We start from the raw sequence: 23,215 nt of genomic DNA, 5'->3' as shown, positions 1-23,215 counted from the left end.
AATCGGGTTCAGGGTGTGGAAGAGGGCTCTGGGCTGGGGCAGGGGTACAGGAGGGGGGCTGGGCTCAGGGATGCAGGCTCGAAATGGGGGTGCATGGCACTCAGCCACAGGCACTGCCCCCCCCCAGCTCCCATTCGCCAGGAACCAGCCAATGGGAATGTGGAGCCAGTGCTCAGGGCGGGCCAGTGTATGGAGCCCTATGGCCCCCCGACCTGCTGCTACCCTCTTCCAGGGCACAGCACGGTATCAGGACAGGTAAGCACTAGGCTACCTTAGCCAGGCAGCACTGCCGATGGGATTTTTAACAGCGCAGTCAGCGGTGCTGGCCAGAGCTACCGTGACTCAGTACTGGGTGCGACCCATGGTTTGAAAACCACCGTTCTAAGGTGCACACCTGGGCAGCCGCACATGAGAGATTGAAGGGCCACCCACCTAATTAGTGGAGCCATGCAGGACCTGGAGAGAGATGCATATGTAAGAGGAAGTGGTGGCCTTCGGGGGGAGAATAAGGGGCAGGTGGGAGGAGGCAGTGTGGTGAAAAGAGGGAATGGGGGGAATTTGGGATGTGCAGGGCTGGAGTAGCCAGAGAAAAAGGCAACTTTCCCCAGCTCCAGGGCTGTGGTTGATGGGGAGAGACCCCCCTGTCCTTCCCAGCCCAAGCTCAGTGGCTACCATCCCAGGGGAGACCCAGAGGACCCCCCACCTTCCCAGCCCCAGTTCAGGGGCTGCCGCGGCCGGGGAGAGAGGAGACATCCATCTCATTAGCAAAGTAAGACTACTGATATTAAAATATGAATTATGTGCTTTTATTTGTAGAACAAAATACTTTAATTTATATATGTATTGCTTTTAGCCAAAGCACTTTACAATACTTAGCTAACAGTACAAACAACATTTGGAAAGATCATTAAGTGATCCACTGAGGCCCTCAGCAATTGAGAAAAAGTTTGAGAACCACTGCCCTAGCCTATGTTACTGTACACCGAATACTAGGGGAGGGCAGCTTCACAGCACTGCCTCGTTCACCGCACACTTTGCAAGATGCCCTTTACAAGGTCATTAGAAAACGGTAAGGCTATTCTGCTGTGTTATCTGAGACACAATAAACCAGGCAACTAAAGATGGTGTCAGAAGGCAGGCTAATGAGGCACAGTTAGGGTCGCAGGTGGAACTTTCAATTCGGTACTTCCTGATTTGTCACTGCTTAATTAGGCAACCTGCGCATTCCCTTTGCAGACTTCTAGGCAGAAAGTATGCTAAGAGAGTCAGCTTACTGGGTGATGATTTCATCCCTTGTCCTCCCCCCTAAACGCTGCACTGCATACAATCCCCTCCGCTGCGTTACTGGGTCAGTCTGTTCCCCGTGCCTCTCCCTAGCAGTCTAGAGGGATGCAAACAGGTCAAGCTACAGACTAGTTGGGGAAGCTGTGCGTTACGGCCAGTGGGAGAACTCGAGGAGCAGCACAAGCCCCTGCTTCTGTGTGCAAGGAAGGAGCTGAAGAGCGATCGTTAATAATCACCCCCCTCCCCACACACACACGCCCACAGCGCCCACCAAGGGGCAGCGCGCTGCCAACCTCCCTTTCCCAGCTGGCAGAACTGATCAGCCCGCAGCAAGGGAGCGTGTGTGGGCGGATGTGTGGGCAGCTGCCGGCGCGGAGCTGTGTGCGCTCCCATGCCCAGGCGGGAGGGAGAGAGCCGCGGCCGCCGGAGGGGCGGAGAGAGCGGGCGCGAAGGCGGCGCTGCTGCTGGGAGGGGGTTTGACATCAGTTCCCCTGTAGGAGTTTCAGTAAATGCCACAAGCCGAAGACGCGGAGCCCTGGGCGGCGGAGGAGGCTGCAGCTGCCCCCGGTGGGAGCCGACCCGCCTGCCAGGGGTGAGGCCGCCCCCGCCCCCCATCGCGGACACCGCGCCGAGCAGAGCCTGGGCGCCCCGGGCGCAGGCAGCCCACCTCCCTGCCGTGCATGCGGCTCTGGATCTCCTTCCCCTGGGTGCCGGGCTGAGGCGGGCGGGGGCCCCCCGATCTCCCAGGCGAGCGACCAGGCCCCGCGGGGGGTCCCCTTGCGCCCGCTCCGGCCGGAGGCGGGGCGGCCCCCCTGGCCGGCCGGGAGGGCAGGATGAGCGGCGGCCGCAGCGGCCGGGCGGCGGTGAAGATGGAGGCCCCGTTCTACCCCGAGGAGGGGCTGGAGCTGCTGCCCGACTTCGTGCCGCTCCCCGGCTTCGGCAGCGGTCCCGGGGCTGGGGCGGAGGCGGCGGGGCACAAACTGCTGCTCGGGGCCGGTAAGAAGCGGGAGATGGCGGCGGGGGCGGCCGCCTCCCCCTCGGCGCTGCCGGGGTCCTACACACTGCGGCCGCCCGGCGGCACCCGGAGCGGCGCAGCGCTCAGGCTCATCCCCGCCGCGGCGCCCCCGGGCTCGGCAGCGGGGGGAGGAGCCGGCGGCAGGGGCGGCCCGGAGGCGGCTCTGTTGGCGGCCGGGTCCCCTGCGGAGCTGCCGCTGCTGAAGCTGCCGCCCGCGGCGGACCTGGAGCAGCTGCTGATCCAAGGCAGCCCCGGCCTGGGCCCCGCCAGCCCCTGCCCCGCCGCCGCCCCGCCCCCCGCGGCCGGGCCCTTCCTCTACCGCCAGCAGGTGACGCAGGAGCAGGAGGGATTCGCCGACGGCTTCGTCAAGGCCCTGGCCGACCTGCACAAGCAGAACCAGCTGCTGGGGGCGCCGCTGTCCCCGGGGCCCTGCCGGCCCGCCGCCGCCGACCCGCCCGCCGTCTACACCAACCTCGGCAGCTTCCACCCGGCCGGGCCGCTCAGCCCCGCGGGCAGCAGCGCCTACTCCGCCGCCTCGCCGGGCCTGCCCTTCCCCGCCCCCGCCCCGCCGGGGCTGGGCAGCGGCCGCCTCCCCGCTCCCGGCGCCGCCAGGGCCCTGGAGGAGCCGCAGACTGTGCCCGAGGCGCCTCCGCCGGGCGAGGCGGGCAGCAGCGCCCCGACGCCGCCCTCGCTGTCGCCGCTGGACGCGGAGAGCCAGGAGCGGCTGAAGGCCGAGCGGAAGCGGCTGCGGAACCGCATCGCGGCCTCCAAGTGCCGGCGGCGGAAACTGGAGCGGATCGCGCGGCTGGAGGAGAAGGTGAAGGCACTGAAGGGGCAGAACGCCGAGCTGGCCGCCACCGCCAGCCTCCTGCGGGCCCAGGTCAGCCAGCTGCAGGGCCGCGTCCGCAGCCACCTCTCCAGCGGCTGCCACATCAGCGCCGCGGGCGCGCCCGCCCCGCCGCCGCCGCCGCCAGAGGGCGCCGCCGAGCCCGCCGCGCCGGAGACCAGCGCCTGCTGAAGCCGCGGGCCGGAGTGGGACCGAGACTGCCCGGGAGACGGGGGCCCCGCGCAATCGTCGCTGCCCGGAGACTGAAAGCGGAGCCGGGGACTGGAGCGGCCCCGACAACACGTGCGAGTCTCGCGTGCCCCCCTGCCGGGGAGGAGCCAGAGGCCGCCGGCCCCAGGCGCTGCCGCGGCGGCGAATGAAAGATCGTCGAGTTTCTAGAGTCGTGTTCAAATATTCCGGAGTCGGCTGGGGATTTGATTGTGGGGGTAGCACTAGAACATTGCAGGGAAAGATAAGGATTCAAAGGTTAGAGATTATTGACCAATAGAGCATTTTAAGTACCTAGATTGAAGGTCCGTCTTTATTTATTGGTGCCTGGAAAGGAAGCAGAGTACAGAAGTCGGGTAGTAAATGGCGTGTAAGGTATATTTATGTTGCACTGACTACAAAAGAGTTTTATATTGGGTATTTAACTTTTAAAGCTGACTTCCGGAGAAATTCCTACACTTCAAAATGTAGGGTGTTTGGGGGTTGTTTGTCAAAGTTCCAGTGAAGAGCTTGACAGATCTGTAAAGAGTTCAGAACTAAAATAACCTGTTTACAGAAAGTCAACTTTATTTCCCTGCAAAAGGCGTAATTCCTAATACACCTTAATATAGTGTGTAGTGATGGTTCAATATGTTTATTCAGAGCTTGAAAAGAAGCTAAAATTATACATTTTTAAAAAAACTGTGTGTGTATAAAACAAAGTGTGGCTATGGTATTGGCTGGTATTGAGAGGAATTTTTTTAAAAGATTGTTTTGCTGCAGAGTAGCTTTTGACTTGCAGCTGGCAGTTAAGACATGCAAGTAAAGCACTTGAATGGGTCTGGTTTTAAAATCTAGCCTTAGCTGATAGAGATTCTGCCAGGTGATAGGTTAGAATGAACCATATTTAATTACAGATTCAACTGTAAGAAAATACTCTTATAGATCATAAGCTCCATATTATTTCTTGTGCTAGTGCAAACTTGGAGCATTGGTATATGTATTTATTTATTGAAACTTTGAAACTTTTTGGATGTCACCTAAACTTTATTTTTATAGCAAACACATACTAGTGGAAGAAATTAATTTGGCAGAAGAGTGTCATTTATGCCTTTTCTTTCACTGTGCACATTCCAGTTCTGCTTGTTCTCTATGGGGTATAGTAACAATTCAATGCTACCCAGAAAAGGGCTCAGATTGTTTTTTAGCTCTAACAATTATTATGGTAACTCCATTATATTATGTTTGAATAAATCATAAAAACATAATGGAGAACTAGATTTATTTTTTCAGAAGAAATATGTAAATAATATTTTCTTGTTCTATTTTATTCTAGAGACATTTTTCTAGTTGTTTAGGGAGGGGAAGAGTCAAAAGTCAGAATGTGAGATGAGTTTCTGGGTGGAAGAGTCTGTTGTGATTTATTTATTTTTGCCTAGATTTTACTAATAAGGGATAGAAAAGGAATGGTTTTCTCTGCTTAGACTTAATCCTTGCTTTTTGGGATTCTCTGGATAAATAGCAAAGACCGTGTTATGGGCAGATTTTGCTTTTTTTACTACCCTTTGATATGCATGTTTTGAGCACTTCTGCAAATCAAGGTTTATTCAGTCTTGTGGCTTGGTGCAATTACATTTTCACTTTCAGCATGAACTCTAAAGGTTCACTCAACAAGAAACCCTGTCTTCGCTTAGGCCCCGATCCTGGATCTGCCCATACTGCAAACCACTGAAGTCAATGGAGCTCAGCATGAGCAGATCCAGTTGCAGGATGGGGCCCAACATAGTCTTTGAAAATATCTTAATTAATATAGTTTGTTTTATAAGCATGATCAATTAAACGAATTCCGTAACTGTTTTTATATCATCCATGTCCTCTTCTGAAAGCTACTTAAGCTATGTTTTCAAATCCATGAAGGGGAATTGATATGCGTACAATGTTTTTTACTTGTGAGCGGGTTAATTTAAAATAGCATAGCTGTAAATGTAAACTGTGTGAGGCTTCCCCTTGTCAGGCCTGGGACACACTTGGCACAGGTGACTTCAATGAGTAGTGGAGATGCAAACCACGTTAATCATTTAAAAACTGAGTAAAGTTGTAGCATAGCCAGAGCCAAAATGAATGATTTCAACAATAGCCTAAAACTCCCTTCTTCTGTCATAAGAATTGTGTATTAGAAATACTAGCGAACAAATGCAATGCCGCTTAATTCTTACGAAGTAAATACAACGTAAAGATGTTTTGCTAAGCTTTCAGTTTCACCACACTAATAGAATTCAACCAGTAATAATGTGCCAAATCTGGCAAATGTGTTTAAAAATGAACCAGTGCTTAGTACATGGAAAAACTGTGCATGTATTTGCAAAGGTGATGGCGTGGAAGTAGAGAATTGATTAATTTTTCACACTTAAACACAAGCTTTATAGAATGAAGGAAGGAAGTAATCCTACTTAGTAAACAAACGTGCATTGAGTGCTCTGCGCTAGCAATGTTCCTACTTCAGTAATGGAAAATATACTAAGTATTTTGATGATACAGCACAGTGGTCAACTCCTGTAGTTGCAAATGGAAGTGGGGGAGGTGGGTGAAGACCTTCTAGCAGTACCCGAGGAAAAGGTTGAAAAATACCTGACCCTGCAATCTGAGCGAGGGGGGGAGGGATGGCTCAGTGGTTTGAGCATTGGCCTGCTAAACCCAAGGTTGGGAGTTCAGTCCTTAAGGGGGCCACTTAAGGATCTGGGGCAAAAATCAGTACTTGGTCCTGCTAGTGAAGGCAGAGGGCTGGACTCAATGACCTTTCAAGGTCCCTTACCCATCTCCTAGAACTGAATCTCTCCAATTATTATTAACCTAGTCCATTTGCTCCTCAGAAGTATTTAAAGATACAGCTTTAAATAAAGGCACTGTCTATCATTTCCAATAGGGATTCTTAACCAATATCTAGAGAAGGGGATGAGCTCCACAAAGAGAAATCACAACCTTGCTTCCAAAATGGTGGCAGAATTATAATATGGGACCAGTGAAGAGCACCCTCCAGCGTAGCACTACTAGAGCTACAAAACATCACTTGGTTTCTCCAGTGATACCTGCACAATTTGTGGAGCTACATGGCACGTTATTCTCACCAAAGTCTTACCAACCTCATCTTGAATATCTGCAGTGTTGGTTTTATGACTACCTCCGTAAGTCTGTTCTTCTACCATTCTTTTTAGCTTGTAATATTGAGCCTAAGCTTTCTTTGCTTCAGTCCATTGTTGCTTGTCGGACCAGCTTTTAAAATGTTATAATACCCTAGTTATTTCCCCAAGCGTTCTTCTTAGATTATATATAGCTTCTTCAGTCTTTCATGTTGTCTGATCCTTGTATCATTTTGGTTGCTTTTTGTATTGTTCCTGAATTTTCAGAACCAATAAAGTATCAGAGGGGTGCCAGTGTTAGTCTGGTTCTGTAAAAGCAGCAGAGAGTCCTGTGGCACTTTACAGACTAACAAACGTTTTGGAGCATGAGCTCTTGTGGGTGAATACCCACAGACTAACAAACATTTTACAGACTAACAAACGTTTTGGAGCATGAGCTCTTGTGGGTGAATACCCACTTCGAAGTGGGTATTCACCCACAAGAGCTCATGCTCCAAAACGTTTGTTAGTCTGTAAAGTGCCACAGGACTCTCTGCTGCTTTTACAGAACCAATAAAGTGCACAACAGATGCACCAAGTATGGTCTCATTAGGCCATTTTAGACCCTAATTTTAATATCTGGTAAAATTTTCAAAACCACTTAAGTGACTTGGGTGCTTACATCCTGTTTTCAAAAGTGACAGGCACTTAGAAGCCTAATTCTCTTTAAAAGTCAGTACAATATTGACTTTTAATGAGACTTCAGCACTTTGAAAATGTTACCCATCCTCCTAGACTTATATTTGATCTCTTCTCACTCATTCCGGATACAGACTGTTCAAGCAAAAGATTCTCATATCTGCAATTTATCATCACTACCAGTCAGTCTTGCACTGTTTTCCAGACAGGTCCAATCTCTCATGGTCGCTCTACCTGTGTGTTACTATTTTGTGTTTCTCATTAGTAAATTTGATTGCAGATGAAACCTTCCTTTAGATCTAGAATATAAAAATATTACTCTGCACTAAAAAGCATTGGTCCATGGTATTTAATTAGTACTTATGTTTGAAATGTCTTTGTGTCTAGGTGCTACAGGAAGGTGGTGGTGGTTCACTAGATGACATTTATTCTTCTGATTTAGTGTTAAACCCAACATCCCATGGATGGTGGGAGGAGTACTTGTTAGAAATTCCTATTCAATCCTCCTTTCCTCAGGCAGGGGGTGGGAGCTATGGGCAACTGATCTACTGCCCATGCTGACTTGGAGTATGGAAAACCTGTTCCGCTGCTAGTAATTTGTGGTTCCATTCCTAGAAGAGCTGTTTAATTCACTCCTCGCTCAGACTGTGTAGTGACATCACCCAGTTTCATCAGCTGACCTGACCCATCAGCATGGTTGTTACAGGATTCCTGTAATGGGTTTTCCCCCTCTGCTTCTGGATATAAACTGCGTCACGCTCAGATGTGGAATCCAAACACCATTGGTATTCTAATAAATGTGTTTTGTTCTAGTTCTGTTTCCCCTGTTCTTTAGTTAAAAAGGAAATGAGTGAAAAGACTAACTGAATTGTGATGTTGGTAAATAAGTAGGTGGCACTCTTCTCTCTTAGTTCAGTACTGCACTAATGTCACAGTGCATTGTTGGGATGCGCTGTTCTGTTGGAGGTCCTATCTGCCAGAAGACACATAAAGACAATGTTCTGAGTGGTACTTAAAATTTAGGTGGCATGGGTATAGTGCTCATAGTTAAGCCAACCAAACCTCTGGTGTAGATGCAACTAGGCTAATGGAAGAATCCTTCTGTCAGCCTAGCTTCTGTCACTCAGGGAGGTAGAGTTCTGACCTAGAGCACCAGGAAAAACCCCTTTCAGTGCTGTAGGCTCCATCCACAGTATGGGTTATGCCAGCATAGCTTCAGGGCCATAACTATGCTGCACTGTGGTCCCTCTTGTGTAGCTATGGCTATGTCAGTAAAGATCTCATGGCACTTTCCCCAGAGTATGGGGTGTCTTGTTAAGACACAGGTGTTGAATTACAGCTTGACCAATTACATTCTGCATACCTAAAATTCCTGCTCCATTTTCAATGATACAGACTATCCTGTCATATACCAACATTCACTAGAGACGAGCAATCTACAGCAGCTCTCATTTCACCTCCATGGTGGCTGCATTTCAGTGTTTGGGTGGAGTAGTCTCTAAATATCGCTTTTATATCTTGGATTAAATGATCCTGTCTCATTGTAAAATGTTGTTTGAGTAGGTCCCAATATTAAACCTTGAATTATCCCATATGATATGATTGTCAACATAGCAATCTTGCTATGAACGGCTACTTCTCTTGTCTGGCAACCAATTTCTAATCTGTGGTATGGGATTTTTAACTAATGGTATTTATTCAGTTATCCTATATGATTATTCTAGGCGTTGATATTCAAATATACATTACATCTCCTTTATGTCCTAATCATTAGTCACACAGCAGATTGCCATGACATAACTAAATTTTATAAACTGATTCCTGCCTGAATGTATTCCTTGTATGGATGCCTGCCTGATAAGCCAACAGTTTCTTGGTTTTCCCCTCATATTCTTAATGTTAAATGACAAATTAACTTTTTCTTGAAGGTTATTTTCAGAGTTCTTGAAACTTCCTCTGTTGTTTCATCAGTGCATTTTGTCAGGGCCTCCAGACTTATATGTATTGATCGGGCGGGGGAGAGGCAGGGGCGGCTCTAGGTATTTTGCTGCCCCAAGTACGGCAGGCAGGCTGCCTTCGGCGGCTTGCCTGTGGGAGGTCCCCAGTCCTGCGGATTCGGCAGCAGCCTGCGGGAGCTCTGCCGAAGCCGCGGGACCAGCGGACCCTCCGCAAGCATGCTGCCAAAAGCAACCTGCTTGCCGACCTTGCGGCGACCAGCAGAGCGCCCCCTGCGGCTTGCCGCCCCAAGCACACACTTGGCGTGCTGGTTCCCGGAGCCGCCTCGGGGAGGAGGGGAAGTATCACAAAAAATAATTACATAATACCTTTTCATCATTGTTTACACCTCCAACTACTGTCTCTAGCAATTTCAGTGTTTCCTTCACGGGATTTTTTTTATTTCCTTCCTCTTACCCCTTTTTCATTGATGTGAAGTACACATTAGACAAATACTCAATTTGTGCACTAGCATTGCCATTTTCCCAAGTATTTTTATTTGGTTAAATAGTGATGTGACCAAGAACAAAATCACCTGGCTATTACTCTCCTCTTTGGTGCTCAGATTATGTTTGTCATCAGCGTTGAGCACAGTGACTTGATAGGCTATTCAAATATACAGAATGGCAAGCAGCCTCCTTTTCAAAAACATGTAGGAAGATGAGCAAGGGAAAGTGAAATCTTGACTGGGCAGCTGTCAGTGTGTGAAGATAATCCTGCAGATGCTGATTGCAAAGCCCCAATCTCTTGCTGCAATGCAGCCTTGGGTACAGTAAGTCCTAACTGTGGTACTAATTACATGACAACTACTCCTGTGATTCACTGAAGAAACTTCTTGAGTTGAATTAAATCTTCTCGAAACTACAGTATTTCAGCAAACTTTGTTCCAATTGCCTCTTCAAAGAAGATTGTCAACAAAGTCAGTTTATGGAGAGTCTCAATGCTCTGGGTGAGAAATGTTGCATTTAATATGGAAACCATATTCTATTGTGGAGGGTGAAGTGTGTGAAACTGCTAAGCAATCTTGTGCCACACCTGTGTTTTCTATCATGCCATGCATCCCTTTGTGAAGTGACTTGCAACCTCTTCATGTTGTTAGACTTATCAGACATAAAGAACAGAGAGATGTTGGCTCAGAGCAGGAACATAATTTACTTTTGCACTGTGGGATCTTCGATGGCAAGTGCTGGTAATACAGGTTTCAGAAAACAGGAGGAAGAAAGAGCGTGAAAAAGATCCTGTGTAGTGTGTACTAATGGGACAAACATCCAAATAGCTTTAACTGAAATTTTACGGTTTGGACTGCCTTCCAATACAACTTGTTTAGCCACTGGCTCCTGTTTGACATTATGGCTACTGGCTAGATGCTCTTTCTTAACTGCTTCTGAAGTTCATTGCATACAGAAAAGAGGCCTAAGATGGATCTCCACGTATATGTTGAAACAACTCATACAAACAGGGCATGCATGTCAAGGAATCAAAATCCCCAATGGCTTTACAGTGGGCTAGTGCTAATGAGAAGTGGTACACCTGAATCACTCGAAGCAAGCCAAGCTGGCATCTATGTTTTGTTATTATATATGGTCTTTGAAAATGGACCTATACTTAAGTCAGTGATTCTCAACTGGTATACACAGAGGTCTTCCAGGGCCTCCATAAACTCATCTAGATCAGTTTCTCAACCTGGGGGTTGTGAGACAGGTTTAGAATGGTCGCAAGTGCAGGGCCTGCATTGGGAGTAGCAAGCGGGGCAATTGCTCACCCCCCCCAGGGGGTCCTGTGAAGCTACGATAGGTGCTTAACCCCCAGGCACTGAGGCTTGGACTTCAGCTAAGGCTTGCAAGTGAAAAACAGGCACAAATATCACACTACAATGTAAATCCAATATGTATATTCCAATCAATTTTATTATATGATAAAAATGAGAAAGTCAGCAATTTGTCAGTAGCTGTGACACTTTTGTAGTTTTAGGTCTGATTTTGTACCAAGTAGTTTTTAAGTGAGGTGAATTTTTGGGGGGAGGGGGGGGACACAAGACAAATCAGACTCTTGAAAGGGGTACAGTAGTCGGGAAAGGTTGAGAACCACTGCACCAAGTTGTTGACAAAAGCATAAGTATTACTAATGCAGAAATACCGGATTTTGTCTCTTTGAGGTTCCAGCCATAACTAATTCTAAAGTCAGGTCATTTCTTGTGCCAGACATGTGCATTTAAGTATTATCACTTTAGCTCAGATATCATCTATGAATGCCAGAGTAGCCAATAAATCAAAGCTTTGCTGAACAAATTTGATTAAAGCATGCAAATATCTATGAATTCAAAGCAAGAACTAAATACTTCCCTTTATCTAATCTACCCATCCAGGAATACAAAATTAAAGGAGCTGCAGTTTCTTCAACTGTAATGAACGTGACAGCAAAGTATGTAACAGAACTGTACATTCCATATTCCAGCAATCAAATAGTAGGGTGGAAGCCTGCATAATTATGCTAAATCTTGTTGTGATGCAAGGTCACTTTCAGAAGTTCTGCCAAACAGCATTTCTACCAAGAGGCAGTTCAGAACTGATGATGCAGAGAACATGCTTATTTTATAATACCATTTATCACTGATACATTTTAAGCATTACAGGTCATGGCTGCAAACTGAATGGAAGGTCACCGTAAATAGTAGCTGCTCTGAATTAGCATTGAAATTATTGCCTCACAGTGTTTTGCTTTTTTAAATACAATGAAAAAAATCCATATTCACAGCATGCATGGTTGTGAATTCAGTTGAATAGCTATTTCTGTCAGGTACTAATACTGCATGTTACACCTGTAAAGTAGCTAATAAAATAACCTAATTAGTACATACGCTTCTGGAGAAATCATAATGGTTGCTATAGATATGCTTTGGCATGGTTCACTCTGTGGCTCTGATAAAAAACAGTCTGTAAAAGATTGAGAATTTTACACAGCCAGCCTGCCTGTGCAAAATGGATTGTTAACTGTTTGCACTCTCTGATACCTGGCTGAATGGCTGTTTGTCAGATCTCTAAAGCTGAACAAACAATAACTGTAGTATTTTAAGATTGTCTCTTTAGAGTTCTTGATTATCTTGCTCATCCTTCCCTAATTTGAGTGTATTTAAGTTAATGACTATTTTTTTATATATAATATATAAGCTTCTCAATACAACTGTGAGGTAGGCACTGGCTTTCAAATGAAGAAAGCTGGAAGATGCTAAATGCCAGATTTTTTTCAATAGAGCTCATGTCAGCACCAAAATGGAGTGGCCCAATTTTTCAGATATTCAGCAATCAGCAGTTGAGACTTTGCAGAACTATGTGGAATTCCTGCCCCGTCTTCCCCCTACCCCCAAATCACCTTTAGCCTTGAGGCCCAGCATGGGCAATATCCAGTCTGGAAACGGGTAATTTTTGTATACATCAAAATAGTATGACTGTAAAGTCCACTTATCTTGCAACACTGTAGAGCTAGAAATAGAAGTTTACCTGTGGTAAGAGGAGATTCCCTAATGGGGAACACAGCACTCCTGTCTGACCTGTGAAAGCCAGAGATATTGAACCTTAAGCTTGGGGCTTTTAGGTACAAAGTAGATTTCATGGCTGTTACTAAGCCCTGTAGAGTTAGTCTAAGGAGCCTGGTTTCCCAGGTAAAAGGATATGAAAGTCCTGGTTTAAAAAACCACTCCCTTTTTCGGTAGCAGAGAATATATAGAACATATGATGGTATGGTATGCAGTAAATACTTACTGGCACGTAGCTGGGATAGCCTACTTAATTCACACAAGTAATAGCTCAGAATCATGCTGATCACTAGGGCACTCTGGGCAGAAAGAACTGAAACAGAGGTTCTGGATTCTCACTGTGCCACATTTTCTGTTTAATATCCATCACAAGAAGAAGACTCTCTAAAATGGTGGGTAGGTAATGACTCTGGTAGGGTTATTTAACACTACCAGAGTCATTACCTACCCACCATTCTAGAGCCAATGTCATGAAATCTCATGACCACAAGCAGACAGGACTTCTGTCTTACATACACTCTGCAAGATTGCAGCTGTACAGTGCCCTCAAACACTCCTGGGGCATTAGATTGTTACTAACTCAGATCATTTTGTGCTAGTTCCTGAATCATTACTACTTCTACAGCACCCAGGATACTTTCTGGGCTCCCAAAACTTGACCTGGCCCAGCTTCTGAGACAGCAACAGAAGCCTATATGCAATATGGTGCCATTTGTCCTCGCAGGTTGAGAAAATATAATGCAACCATTTTTTAAAATCACTTTGGGGAAGGAAGTCTGTAAAACAATAGCCTTGAAATCTTTTTGACCAGTTTTGTCGTCTTTCCACAGATACATTTGACAATCACATTTAGTAAAAGTTTTCTATATTGAATACAAACGTTCCAGAAATATTTAGTCAAGACTAGATTGTGCTAATCATTTAAATGTTTCCCAAACTTGTTCTCTGGAAATTCTGCCCCTCCCAGCCTTGTGACTGGTAACTTCACAATCTTTTTAGCTATAGCCATGGTAACCGCACAAATGTGCTCAAGTAAGGTCCCTGAGTTTTTTGAATATGACCCAGATGATGCAGAGCTTTGATCTGTAGAAATCTGCCGTAAGGACAAACTCCAAAAGGCAGCTACTTCCCTGACTTAAAAAAAAAAAAAAAAAAAAGGCAAATCTCTAGTTCAGTGGTTCTTAAGCAGGGGTCCAGGGCCCACTAGGGGGCCTCGAACAGGTTTCAGGTGAGTCTCCAAGCAGGGCCAGCGTTAGACTCGCTGGGGCCCAGGGCAGAAAGCCGAAGCCCGGATCTCTGAGCCCCGCCACCCAGGGCTGAAGCTGAAGCCTGAGCAGTGTAGCTCATGGGGGAGCCCTGTGGCATGGGACCCCAGGCAGTTGCCCTGATTGCTACCCCCTAATGCCGGCCCTGGCTTTTATATGCAGAAAACCAGTTGTGGCACAGGTGGGCCATGGAGTTCTTATAGCATGTGGGAGGAGGCCTCAGAAAGAGAGAGGTTGAGAGCCCCTGCTCTAGTTGAAGGTTGGCTCTAGAAGAAAACAAGTTTTTGCTGGTCCCTTGGGTGTTGCCTTGTATTTAAAAGATGACAGGTATTTGGCTTATTAATCCCGCCCATTGAAAAATCAGCTCTGGGGAACAGTGCTACTTAGTTGCAAATACTGTGTATTATGAAGACATGTTTAGGGTAGTTCTGGCATATGAACAACCAGTTTCAAAGTACTAAGTACTGTATTTACACTGGAATAGCTTTACCACTCTCACATTTTTGAACTACTTTGGTGGGGGGGGGGGGGGAATAACTTAGTGTTGTTTTTTTGTTTTGTTTTTTTAAGATGCCAGTGTAGGGTTAGTGAAGTTACTGGCTTTCATGTGCTGTTTAAAAGTGAGCTAGTTTGCAGAGTGTGACATGAGAGATGAAATGTAAGGGCACTATTCAGCTGAAATTCTGTGCCTCCCATCACACCCTGTATTCCGAATGCACAGTTGACTCAATTGAGAAACAGGCCCACCAGCTTTGAGGCCAAAAAGGGAGGGGAGAAATAATTCCATACCAGGCAGGTATAGGGCTGTGTGGGGTTGCGGAGCTGATGTGACTGAACATTTTGCTCAGTTATAGCTGCATGGGAACTCTCTGTGTTGGGTCTGAGCATTTCCACAGCTCCAGCTTTCTGAATTACGACAACTGTGAGCTTGCAGTAACTCTCCATACAGGTTCAGCAGGGGAGTGACAAAGTTCGTTGGAGTGGGAACTCTCCCACCTCTGCAGGTATTTTGGGCTGTGATGGGAAGCAGGGGGAGGAAGGAATCGGCTGCTTCTCCTGGACAAGCTCTGTTTTTGGAGGTGTCCATCCAAGGTTGGTTGGTGTGCACTCTCTGAAATTTCTTCCTGGGCTGACAAAGCTTCCTGTGTTAGAATGTGGTGTCCTGCTGTCATCCCAAGAGTCATTACTACTGCTGCTGTGCTGGGTGGAGTCTGTGTCTCTATACAGAAGGGAACAGGTTTGGGCAGGCACAGACCAACCACACTAATGTATAATGCCAGTTTCTTCAAGGGAAGAGGCGGTACTTTGGGGGTGTGTGTGTGGCTGCCTATGCCTTGTAGAATGGCCCAGCTGCTACAGAAATGATGGGAGGCTGGATAGAGTCCTGAAATTCTCACCTATAGTTGTCATCATTCTTAGTTCTCATTAAGTTTATTACATTTCTTTATAATATGGAAAAAAATCTATTCTTAGCCTCAAACTTTTCAACATGGAGCTCTGTTAGCCACCACTTGAGTTCTATGGGTCCTATTCTCCATTCCAAGGAGCAGTATCGCTTTACCTGCAAGCAGAGGGGATCAAAGGGCTCTCTCAAAAGGGAGAGGTAACTGCTGTCATTCTCTCTTCCCTCCCCCCAGCCACTTGTAGCCCCACCACCACAATGTTGCTCAAAAGAGGAATTGTGTACAAAAATCAGTCATTTAGAAACTAGAATCCCACGTTATATTCCTCCAGGGGTTTCAGACGTAACTAGAATGACCAGGCATTCAAGACCTAATGTAAAGAAGAGTAGCTAGTAAACCTAAGTAGCTCATCCCAGATTCCACTTTGCTGCTGCAAAAATGGTGATAGATTTTATCCCAATTATTCTAAATTGTGTTTTTTGTCCCTACTTGCCTCATTAACAGGTTGAGAAGAAGCAACCCTTCCTGAACCTCCCCAGCAGGAGGGATTTTGAAATTTGAGCAGGTACTTTTTGGAGTTGGTTGAATGAGAAATTTGGGATTTATCCCTACAAACAGAGCCTGCTCACATTGTAAAAACGAATTTGCTTGGATTCAGTATTACTTCAGGGTTTCTGTTTCTAGTGGAGTTTTGGAATTGTGTGTGTGTGTGTGTGTGTGTGTGTGTGTGTGTGTGTGTGTGTGTGTGTGTGTGTGTGTGTGTGTAAATTTCCGTTCTGGCTAGTGTATCGTACTCAGACAGAGCTAACTGATTAATTCTGTTACTTCCTGACTCCAAATTCTCTATTTTTGTCAGAACTGCCTTTCCAAGATAATTTTCGACAGATTGGCTTTCAGACATGGTAACATTCTATACTTAAACTGGAGACTACAGGGCTTAATACAAATGCAGCTGTGGATTATGTCTATTGGATTTTTTTTTACATTGCTATTACAGACTGTAATATTAGAATCAAAATAATTAGTCCAAAGTGGAAAATATTGGTTGATAACTTGCACTTGATTAAATGTAAAACAGTTGATCTTCATTTAGTGGTGTGTAGGAGATACTGTATCTTTTTTTAATTGACTTGAGTGGAAAATCCATGTTTACAAGTATACTCCTGATTCCTACCAATTAATGGTAGCCACATTTAAAAAAACAACAAAAACTGGAGGTTAAAACATACTGCAATCTGCTTTCTTGGCATAGTGGTCTCACTCCTGCAGCCACTGATGGCACTGGGGGTCTTGTTAGGGACTCAAACAGGAGCAAGATTGGATTCTAAGTCTGTTTTACATGCTTAAGAGAGAAAGGCGACTTGCCTTGTGCTCTGTTTTGTGCTCCTGTGTGTCGTATATAATTTAGAAACACACTGATCAATTTGCAATACTAGCACCTCTATGGGGATTGCAGTTTGTTTGGGTTTTTTTCATGGAGAGTTAGACATTTTGGAATGTATAACATTCATCCCTGTGCTGGAATTGTTTACATGCAAAGAGATTACGTGTTTCATTTTTGTAATCTACAATGTGCAATTTTGTACATGCGTTTTAAACTAAAAGAAGAGTTTATAAGAAAGATACGGTCTCTACTGGACTTGGCCATGAGTATTATTGCTTTGATATAAACATCTGAAAAAATAAAATTTCTTTATATTCATCTTTGGTTTTTTGAAAATTCAGAAACTTAAACAAGTTAAATTGTTTAGCTAAACACATTTGGCATTGCCTACATAGTCTGTATTCCTAACACAAAAGCCTAGCTTGAACTCTTGTATTAAATAAGTTGTACTCCTGTTTGGTACTTGCTAGTTGTTCCTTCTTCCAGTGCTAGCCACTTCCTTTGTTCTTCGTCTCTTAGCAGTCCAAGTTAGTGATGATTGGGAAAAGTCACTTGTAAAAACATTGTGGAATTCCGTCTCTCTGAATAACTTCCCACTGACCACTCAGTTCACAACCCAAAATGTAATAAGTCTTCTGAAAAAGCTCTAGCCCTTACTTAACTTTGATTGTTCTGTCTCTTACCACTAGCTTGGAATCTGAACAAGTTTTTGTGAATCAGTCTCAGACTAGGACTGACAATAGCTGACTGGAATCTAGCTCACTATTAAGGTTCATATTGTCTCCGAGCTAACTAGTAAAAACTTGTTTTGTCACAGGCTAGTCTGACCTGGAGATGACCATGGAGCAGATCTGTTGAATAAAGCACTTTTTCCCTTCATAGTCACTCTGACCATAATTAAATTTTAATATTGGGCCGTATGTAATAGTTTAGAAGTGTCCTATTGCATAGTACATTTGCCAAATAGGAGAGCTGGGCACAACCGTTTTCCCACCCTCTGAAAATCTGAGAAATTCCCATTGCGCATTGAGGTGAAAGGTACAAACCAACACACCCTGGGCTTGCTAATAACCCCGGGGTTAGAGCTCTCGCCTGGGATGTGGGGAATCTTTGTTCAAGTCCCCGCTCTGCCATATTTGAAAGAGGGCCTTGAAGCTGAAGTTTCCCAGTCCCAGAATGGGCTCTATCCACCAGGCTTGACTAATTCAGGGGGATTTTTCTCTGTCTGGTTTTGAACAGAAATTCCACCTTGGACCAGAAAACTTCCTATGAAAAGTTTGTTTTGTTTCAGCTAATCTGCATTTTCTGATAAAACAGTTTTGAAAAATTCCCAGCCAGCTCTGCCCAGTAGTGACCAGCTATGGCACAACTGACCAGCGTCACTCAGCCATTGCTTCAGTTGTTTGCGTACTAGTTGTAAGCACTTGGAGAGAACCCAGTGCTTGCTCTCTAGAAGAAAGCTGTTCAATGAAGACAGACAGAAGTCCCACTTAGAGAACGTCTTTCGTAACCAATCCTACCCTACTGTCAGGCTCCCCCTGGAATTAAGATGGTAGGAGAATAATAAAACGTCAAAGCCATTAAGAATACTAATAACATGCCTTTAAGGCAAATATAGATGCCTCATGTATTGGGGCTTTAGACTCTCAGGTCCCTGGAGGATTCCCAAGAAAGTCACACATGCGTGTAACTGAACGGAGGTCTTCAGTAGGTCTGTCAGAGAAAGTGTAAATACTCTCCACACACTGATTTCTCACGTGTGTATATGAGCTTTAAGAACTATTCAACATCAAAGTTGCAAAGTCGAGCACTCTAAAGGTAGAAAATGCCACAATTAAGGTTTAGTGTAGCCTTAATTCAGCCCTCTTGTGCATCTGTATTATGATAGTCTTTAATTACATGATCAAACGTTTTCCCCCTCTACTGGACCCTCTGCATTGCCAATGGGCAAGCTTTATTGTGGGATTTCCTAAACTGAGTGCTTGACTTTGCAACCTTCAGTTCATTTGAGAGAGGGTGTAAAACAAAATGAAGGAACAAATGTTCCATCATAGAGAACCATGTTGATCCTCTAAGGTGGGTGATGAGCAGGGTTCAGATCTTTAGAGAGAATCATAGAATATCAGGGTTGGATGGGACCTCAGGAGGTCATCCAGCCCAACCCCCTGCTCAGAGCAGGACCAATTCCCAACTAAATCCTCCCAGCCAGGCAGGCCTGCCCGGGGCTGGGAGGAGGGCAAATGGGGCAATTTGCCCTGGGCCCCACAGGGGCCCCGCGGCAGTCCGGGTCTTTGGCAGCATTTTGGTGGTGGGGGGCCCTTCAGTGCTGCTGAAGACACAGAGCGACTGAAGGGCCCCCCGCTGCCAAAATACCACTGAAGACCCAGACTGCTGCCAGGTGAGTACAAGTGCCACAGCTCCCCCACTTTGCCCCAGGCCCCTGAATCCTCTGGGAAGCCCTGCAGCCAGGGCTTTGTCAGCACGCATGTTTACCACTTAAAATTGCTATCAATTACACAGTTACCTTCTCTTTGAACCTGCGAGGGGGGAGGGGAGAGAGCTTGAAAACCCACTGGCAAAGTATATTAGGTGACAGCAGAGGAATGTAGACACAGTACTTCCAGTTTCAATTCCAGGCTCTGGAGGGAAGTGTTTAGTCCCCTGCCCCTAGCCTGTTTGTCCCCCCCTCTTGACATCAGCTCCTGTTCCCTTCCCCTTCTGCTGCCCCTCACCCTCTGGTAGCTGCAGACCCCCTCTTTCCCCTCCTTCTCCCAAACACGCACCGTTCCCTGCTTTGCATTCCAGTGTGGCTGCAGCTTCCTCACTGCCTCGACACCAGCAGACAGCCTCCTTGCTCTCAGGTTTGGTGCCCAGCACCATAGCATCCCCTAGGTGGCCAGGCGCAATAACTGCATTGAAAGCCCTTCTCTGTCCAGTGATGGAGTATGCTCAGCACCCATGGAGTCTCCAGAGAATTTAGCTTCAGAATAAGTCTATTGAGCATGGGTGGTTTGAGGGGCTTTTTTGGAAGCTTATAACAGTCAAATTTGGGCAAGTTTTCACATGGATGCCAAAAGACACATCCCTAACACCAGAAGTTCCTGCTCTAAAGCACGAGAGCCCAAGAGCTACTCAACTAAGCAGTTATAAGAATTAATGGGCAAAATATTTCCCTAATCTTGTTTCTAAAAGCAGCTCAACCATTTTAGCTACAACTTTATCCAGAAATTCAGCCTGAAGGGGTCACCTGCCATGGGAACTTTTTGCTCAAATGGTTAAAGTTTTGCAAAATTATAAGCAACTGAAAACAATGTCTAATTCAAAATGTTGGGCAACCTTACCTATAGGTGTTGCTACCAGTTCCACCTATAATGGGTGAGCATACATACAGTTGTAACCCTTCTGCCCCTCTGAGTTGGCAGCAACAAGGGCCAGGTTCAGTATCCAGGGGTTCTGTTTCAATAACTCAATGCAAAACCAGCTCGAGCCCTCACCCAGTGACTTGGGACAATTATGTCCCTGCCCCCCGAGTGCCTCTAGGAGGCAAAACTTCCCCTCTCACAAGCACAGAATCTTAATGTAGCAAAATCCTTTTAATAAAGGAGGGAAACGATGCGGCATTATGTTGGGGAAACACCACAAACAGGATTATAACACAAACCATGAGCAAAAGACCCACCTCCAAGTAAGTTTGGCAATGTCCTTTTCCCCTCAGGATCTTAAGTCCAAATCACCCCAAAGTCCAACAACCCAAAAGTCTCTATCCTTGATCAGTGCCTCCTCAGAGTTCAAAAGTTTATCAGAAGAGTCTTACCCTCTAGCCTGGGTTGAATTGGGGGGAGGGACAAACAGGGTGTTAAGGGGCACCTTATGTGGACCGAGGCCAACTGCCCCATCTCTCCATGGAGTTCTGCTGCAGCCTTCACCACGAACAGCTCTGCTCCTCCAGCCGTCCCTGCAAACTGTTCCGCTCTGCTCCACTCACTGTTCCGTGGGCCACTCCAACCATCCCACAAGCTGCTCCGCTCTGCCAGCTGCTCCAACCATCCTGCAAACTGCACTGTTCGCCACTTAGCAATATATCTTCAGGCTCCCACACTCGTTAACACAGCACTCAATGACCTCAGCTCAGTAATTTTAGCTCTTTTAGGGATTTCAGCTTGTGGTAGAGAAGCCCCAGTGCTGGTGCACCATTGGACCAAAGTGAATTCAGCTCAGCAGCATCTAGCTAGACTCCTTGTGAAATCAAAATTAGCTCTGCTCTTCAACAGTGGAGAGAGAGAAGATGCAATTGGTATTCCAAGCCTTCAAAAGGGGCCCATATCATCAAATACACATACCTGTCCACAACCTCTCTCAATTCACTGGGTTTTGGAACCCATGTCCCTTGTCTAGCGAGTGCTATCTAGTTGATGGTGAGACCCTCTGTCATAAAACAGTCTCATAGTCCTTCATTCACATAATCAGAGTAACAACACTTTATTCCTCCTACCCCAATAAGTGACCATTCTTGGCTGCCGTGGGCTCATGCTAGGTGGAGTGGGTGTGCCTATGCAAACAAGATCAGCCCCCTAAGTTCTTCTCCACACTTGCCATAATTCACCACCAGATGTCATGGTAGAGCTTATCCTGACTCTGCTTACATAGGTGTACTATACAGTTACCATTAAAGGTCATTAGAAGGCATTTAGTTGAGAAGGGTAATTATCTTCTGGGCAAACTAAGGTTTATCATCTACATATGTCTCTTTAGGTTTGTCAGATTCTTTCTGCCAACTTCCTTATGTTTACTTTTGAGGGTTGACTACCTGTCCCAACAGATGTCAAATGGGTCTTGTTGCACTCCTTCAGAATCTCTTCCAACCCCCAAGGCTCATTCATGTCAGTGGTCACACAGGTTCTGCATCAGGTATCTTCCTGGAAGGGTGACAGCCCGCATGTTCTTCTTGGCCTAATCCCTACCAGTTCACATCATGGTGGGTGATCCATCTCTCATTCCCACCCTAAACTGGAGATTGTTTCCTAAAGGACAGACATTTCCCCAGCTGCAGCCTCTTTAAAAATGCCTCTCCTTCCCTCAGCATGAGTCAACCACATGTAACCCTTCTGCCCCTCTGAGTTGGCAGCAACAAGGGCCGGGTTCAGTATCCAGGGGTTCCGTTTCAATAACACAATGCAAAACCAGCTTGAGCCCCCACCCAGTGACCTGGGACAATTACATACCACCCCCTCGGGCGCCTCTAGGAGGCAATACTTCCCCACTCACAAGCATGGAGTCTGAGTATAGCAAAATCCTTTTAATAAAGGAGGGAAACAATGCGGCATCACGTTGGAGAAACACCACAAACAGGATTATAACACAAACTATAAGCAAAAAACCCACCTTCAAGTACGTTTGGCAATGTCCTTTCCCCCTTAGGGTCTTAAGTCCAATCACCCCAAAGTCCATCAACCCGAAAGTCTCTGGTCAGTGTCACCCCAGAGTTCAAAAGTTTATCTGCAGAGTTTTACCCCCTCAGCTTGGGTGGAGAGGGGTGGGGCACACACAGGGTGTTAAGGGGTAAAACTGCTCCACCTCTCCATGGAGTCCTGCTGCAGCCTTCACTACGACCAGCTCCACTCCACCAGCCAACCCGTGAGCCGCTCCAGCCATCCCCACAAACCACTCTACCCCACTCACTGTTCTGTGGGCTGCTCCAACATGCTGCAAACTGCTCTGCTCTGCCAGCTGCTTAGCGATAGATCTTCAGGCTCCCCCACTAGTTAACACAGCACTCAGTGATTTCAGATCAGCAAGCTTAGCTCTTTTAGTGATTTCAGCTCATAGTAGGGGAGCCCCAGTGCTGGTGCACCATTGGCCCAACATGAATTCAGCTCAGCAGCCTCTAGATGGACTCCTAATGGAATCAAAATTAGCTCTGCCCTTCAACAGTGGAGAGAGGAGGCTGTGCAACTGGTGTTCTGAACCCTCAAACAGGCGCCCATACAATCAAGCATACACACTAGTCCCCAACCTCTCTCATTTCACTAGCTTTTGGAACCCATATCCCTTGTCTAGCAAGTGCTACTTAATTGATGTTGAGACATCTCTGTCATAAAGCAGTCTCATAGTTCCTCATTCACATAATCAGGGTGACAACACTTTATTCCTCCTGTCCCAATAACAAAGAAATCGGGGATCCCAGAGCTGTCAAAATAACCATCCCAGGCTGCCTTGGGCTATGCTAGGTGGGGTGGGTGTGCCAATGCAAATACCTGAAATTCCTTTCCACATTCCCCATAATTCACCACCAGATGTCAGGGTAGTGCTCATCCTAACTCTGCTTACACACATATTACCAAGCTGAGCTTTCTCCCTTACTTGTGCTCCTGGTGGATTCCCAAGTTCTGGGCCACTACTTTGAGAAATAGTACTGGCTGCTAGCACTCATTTGTCAAACAAGGTCGACAGCTCTTGTCTGAGAGTAGCATTTCACTAGCTTGCAACATG

At 46.3% G+C, this 23,215-nt stretch overlaps 1 protein-coding gene across 1 annotated transcript; it reads left to right on the top strand.

The window, feature by feature from the left end:
- The first annotated feature begins 2,117 nt into the window (after window positions 1–2,117).
- On the top strand, window positions 2,118–3,317 carry LOC115653460 (transcription factor jun-D-like). Its single transcript, XM_030566817.1, has one exon. It carries the CDS (start codon window positions 2,118–2,120, stop codon window positions 3,315–3,317), a length of 1,200 nt encoding a protein of 399 aa, XP_030422677.1.
- Window positions 3,318–23,215: the final 19,898 nt, after the last annotated feature.

This window comes from Gopherus evgoodei, chromosome 6, assembly GCF_007399415.2.
Source record: "Gopherus evgoodei ecotype Sinaloan lineage chromosome 6, rGopEvg1_v1.p, whole genome shotgun sequence".
NCBI classification, from domain to species: domain Eukaryota; kingdom Metazoa; phylum Chordata; order Testudines; family Testudinidae; genus Gopherus; species Gopherus evgoodei.
This window is presented reverse-complemented; position numbering and strand designations above follow the sequence as displayed.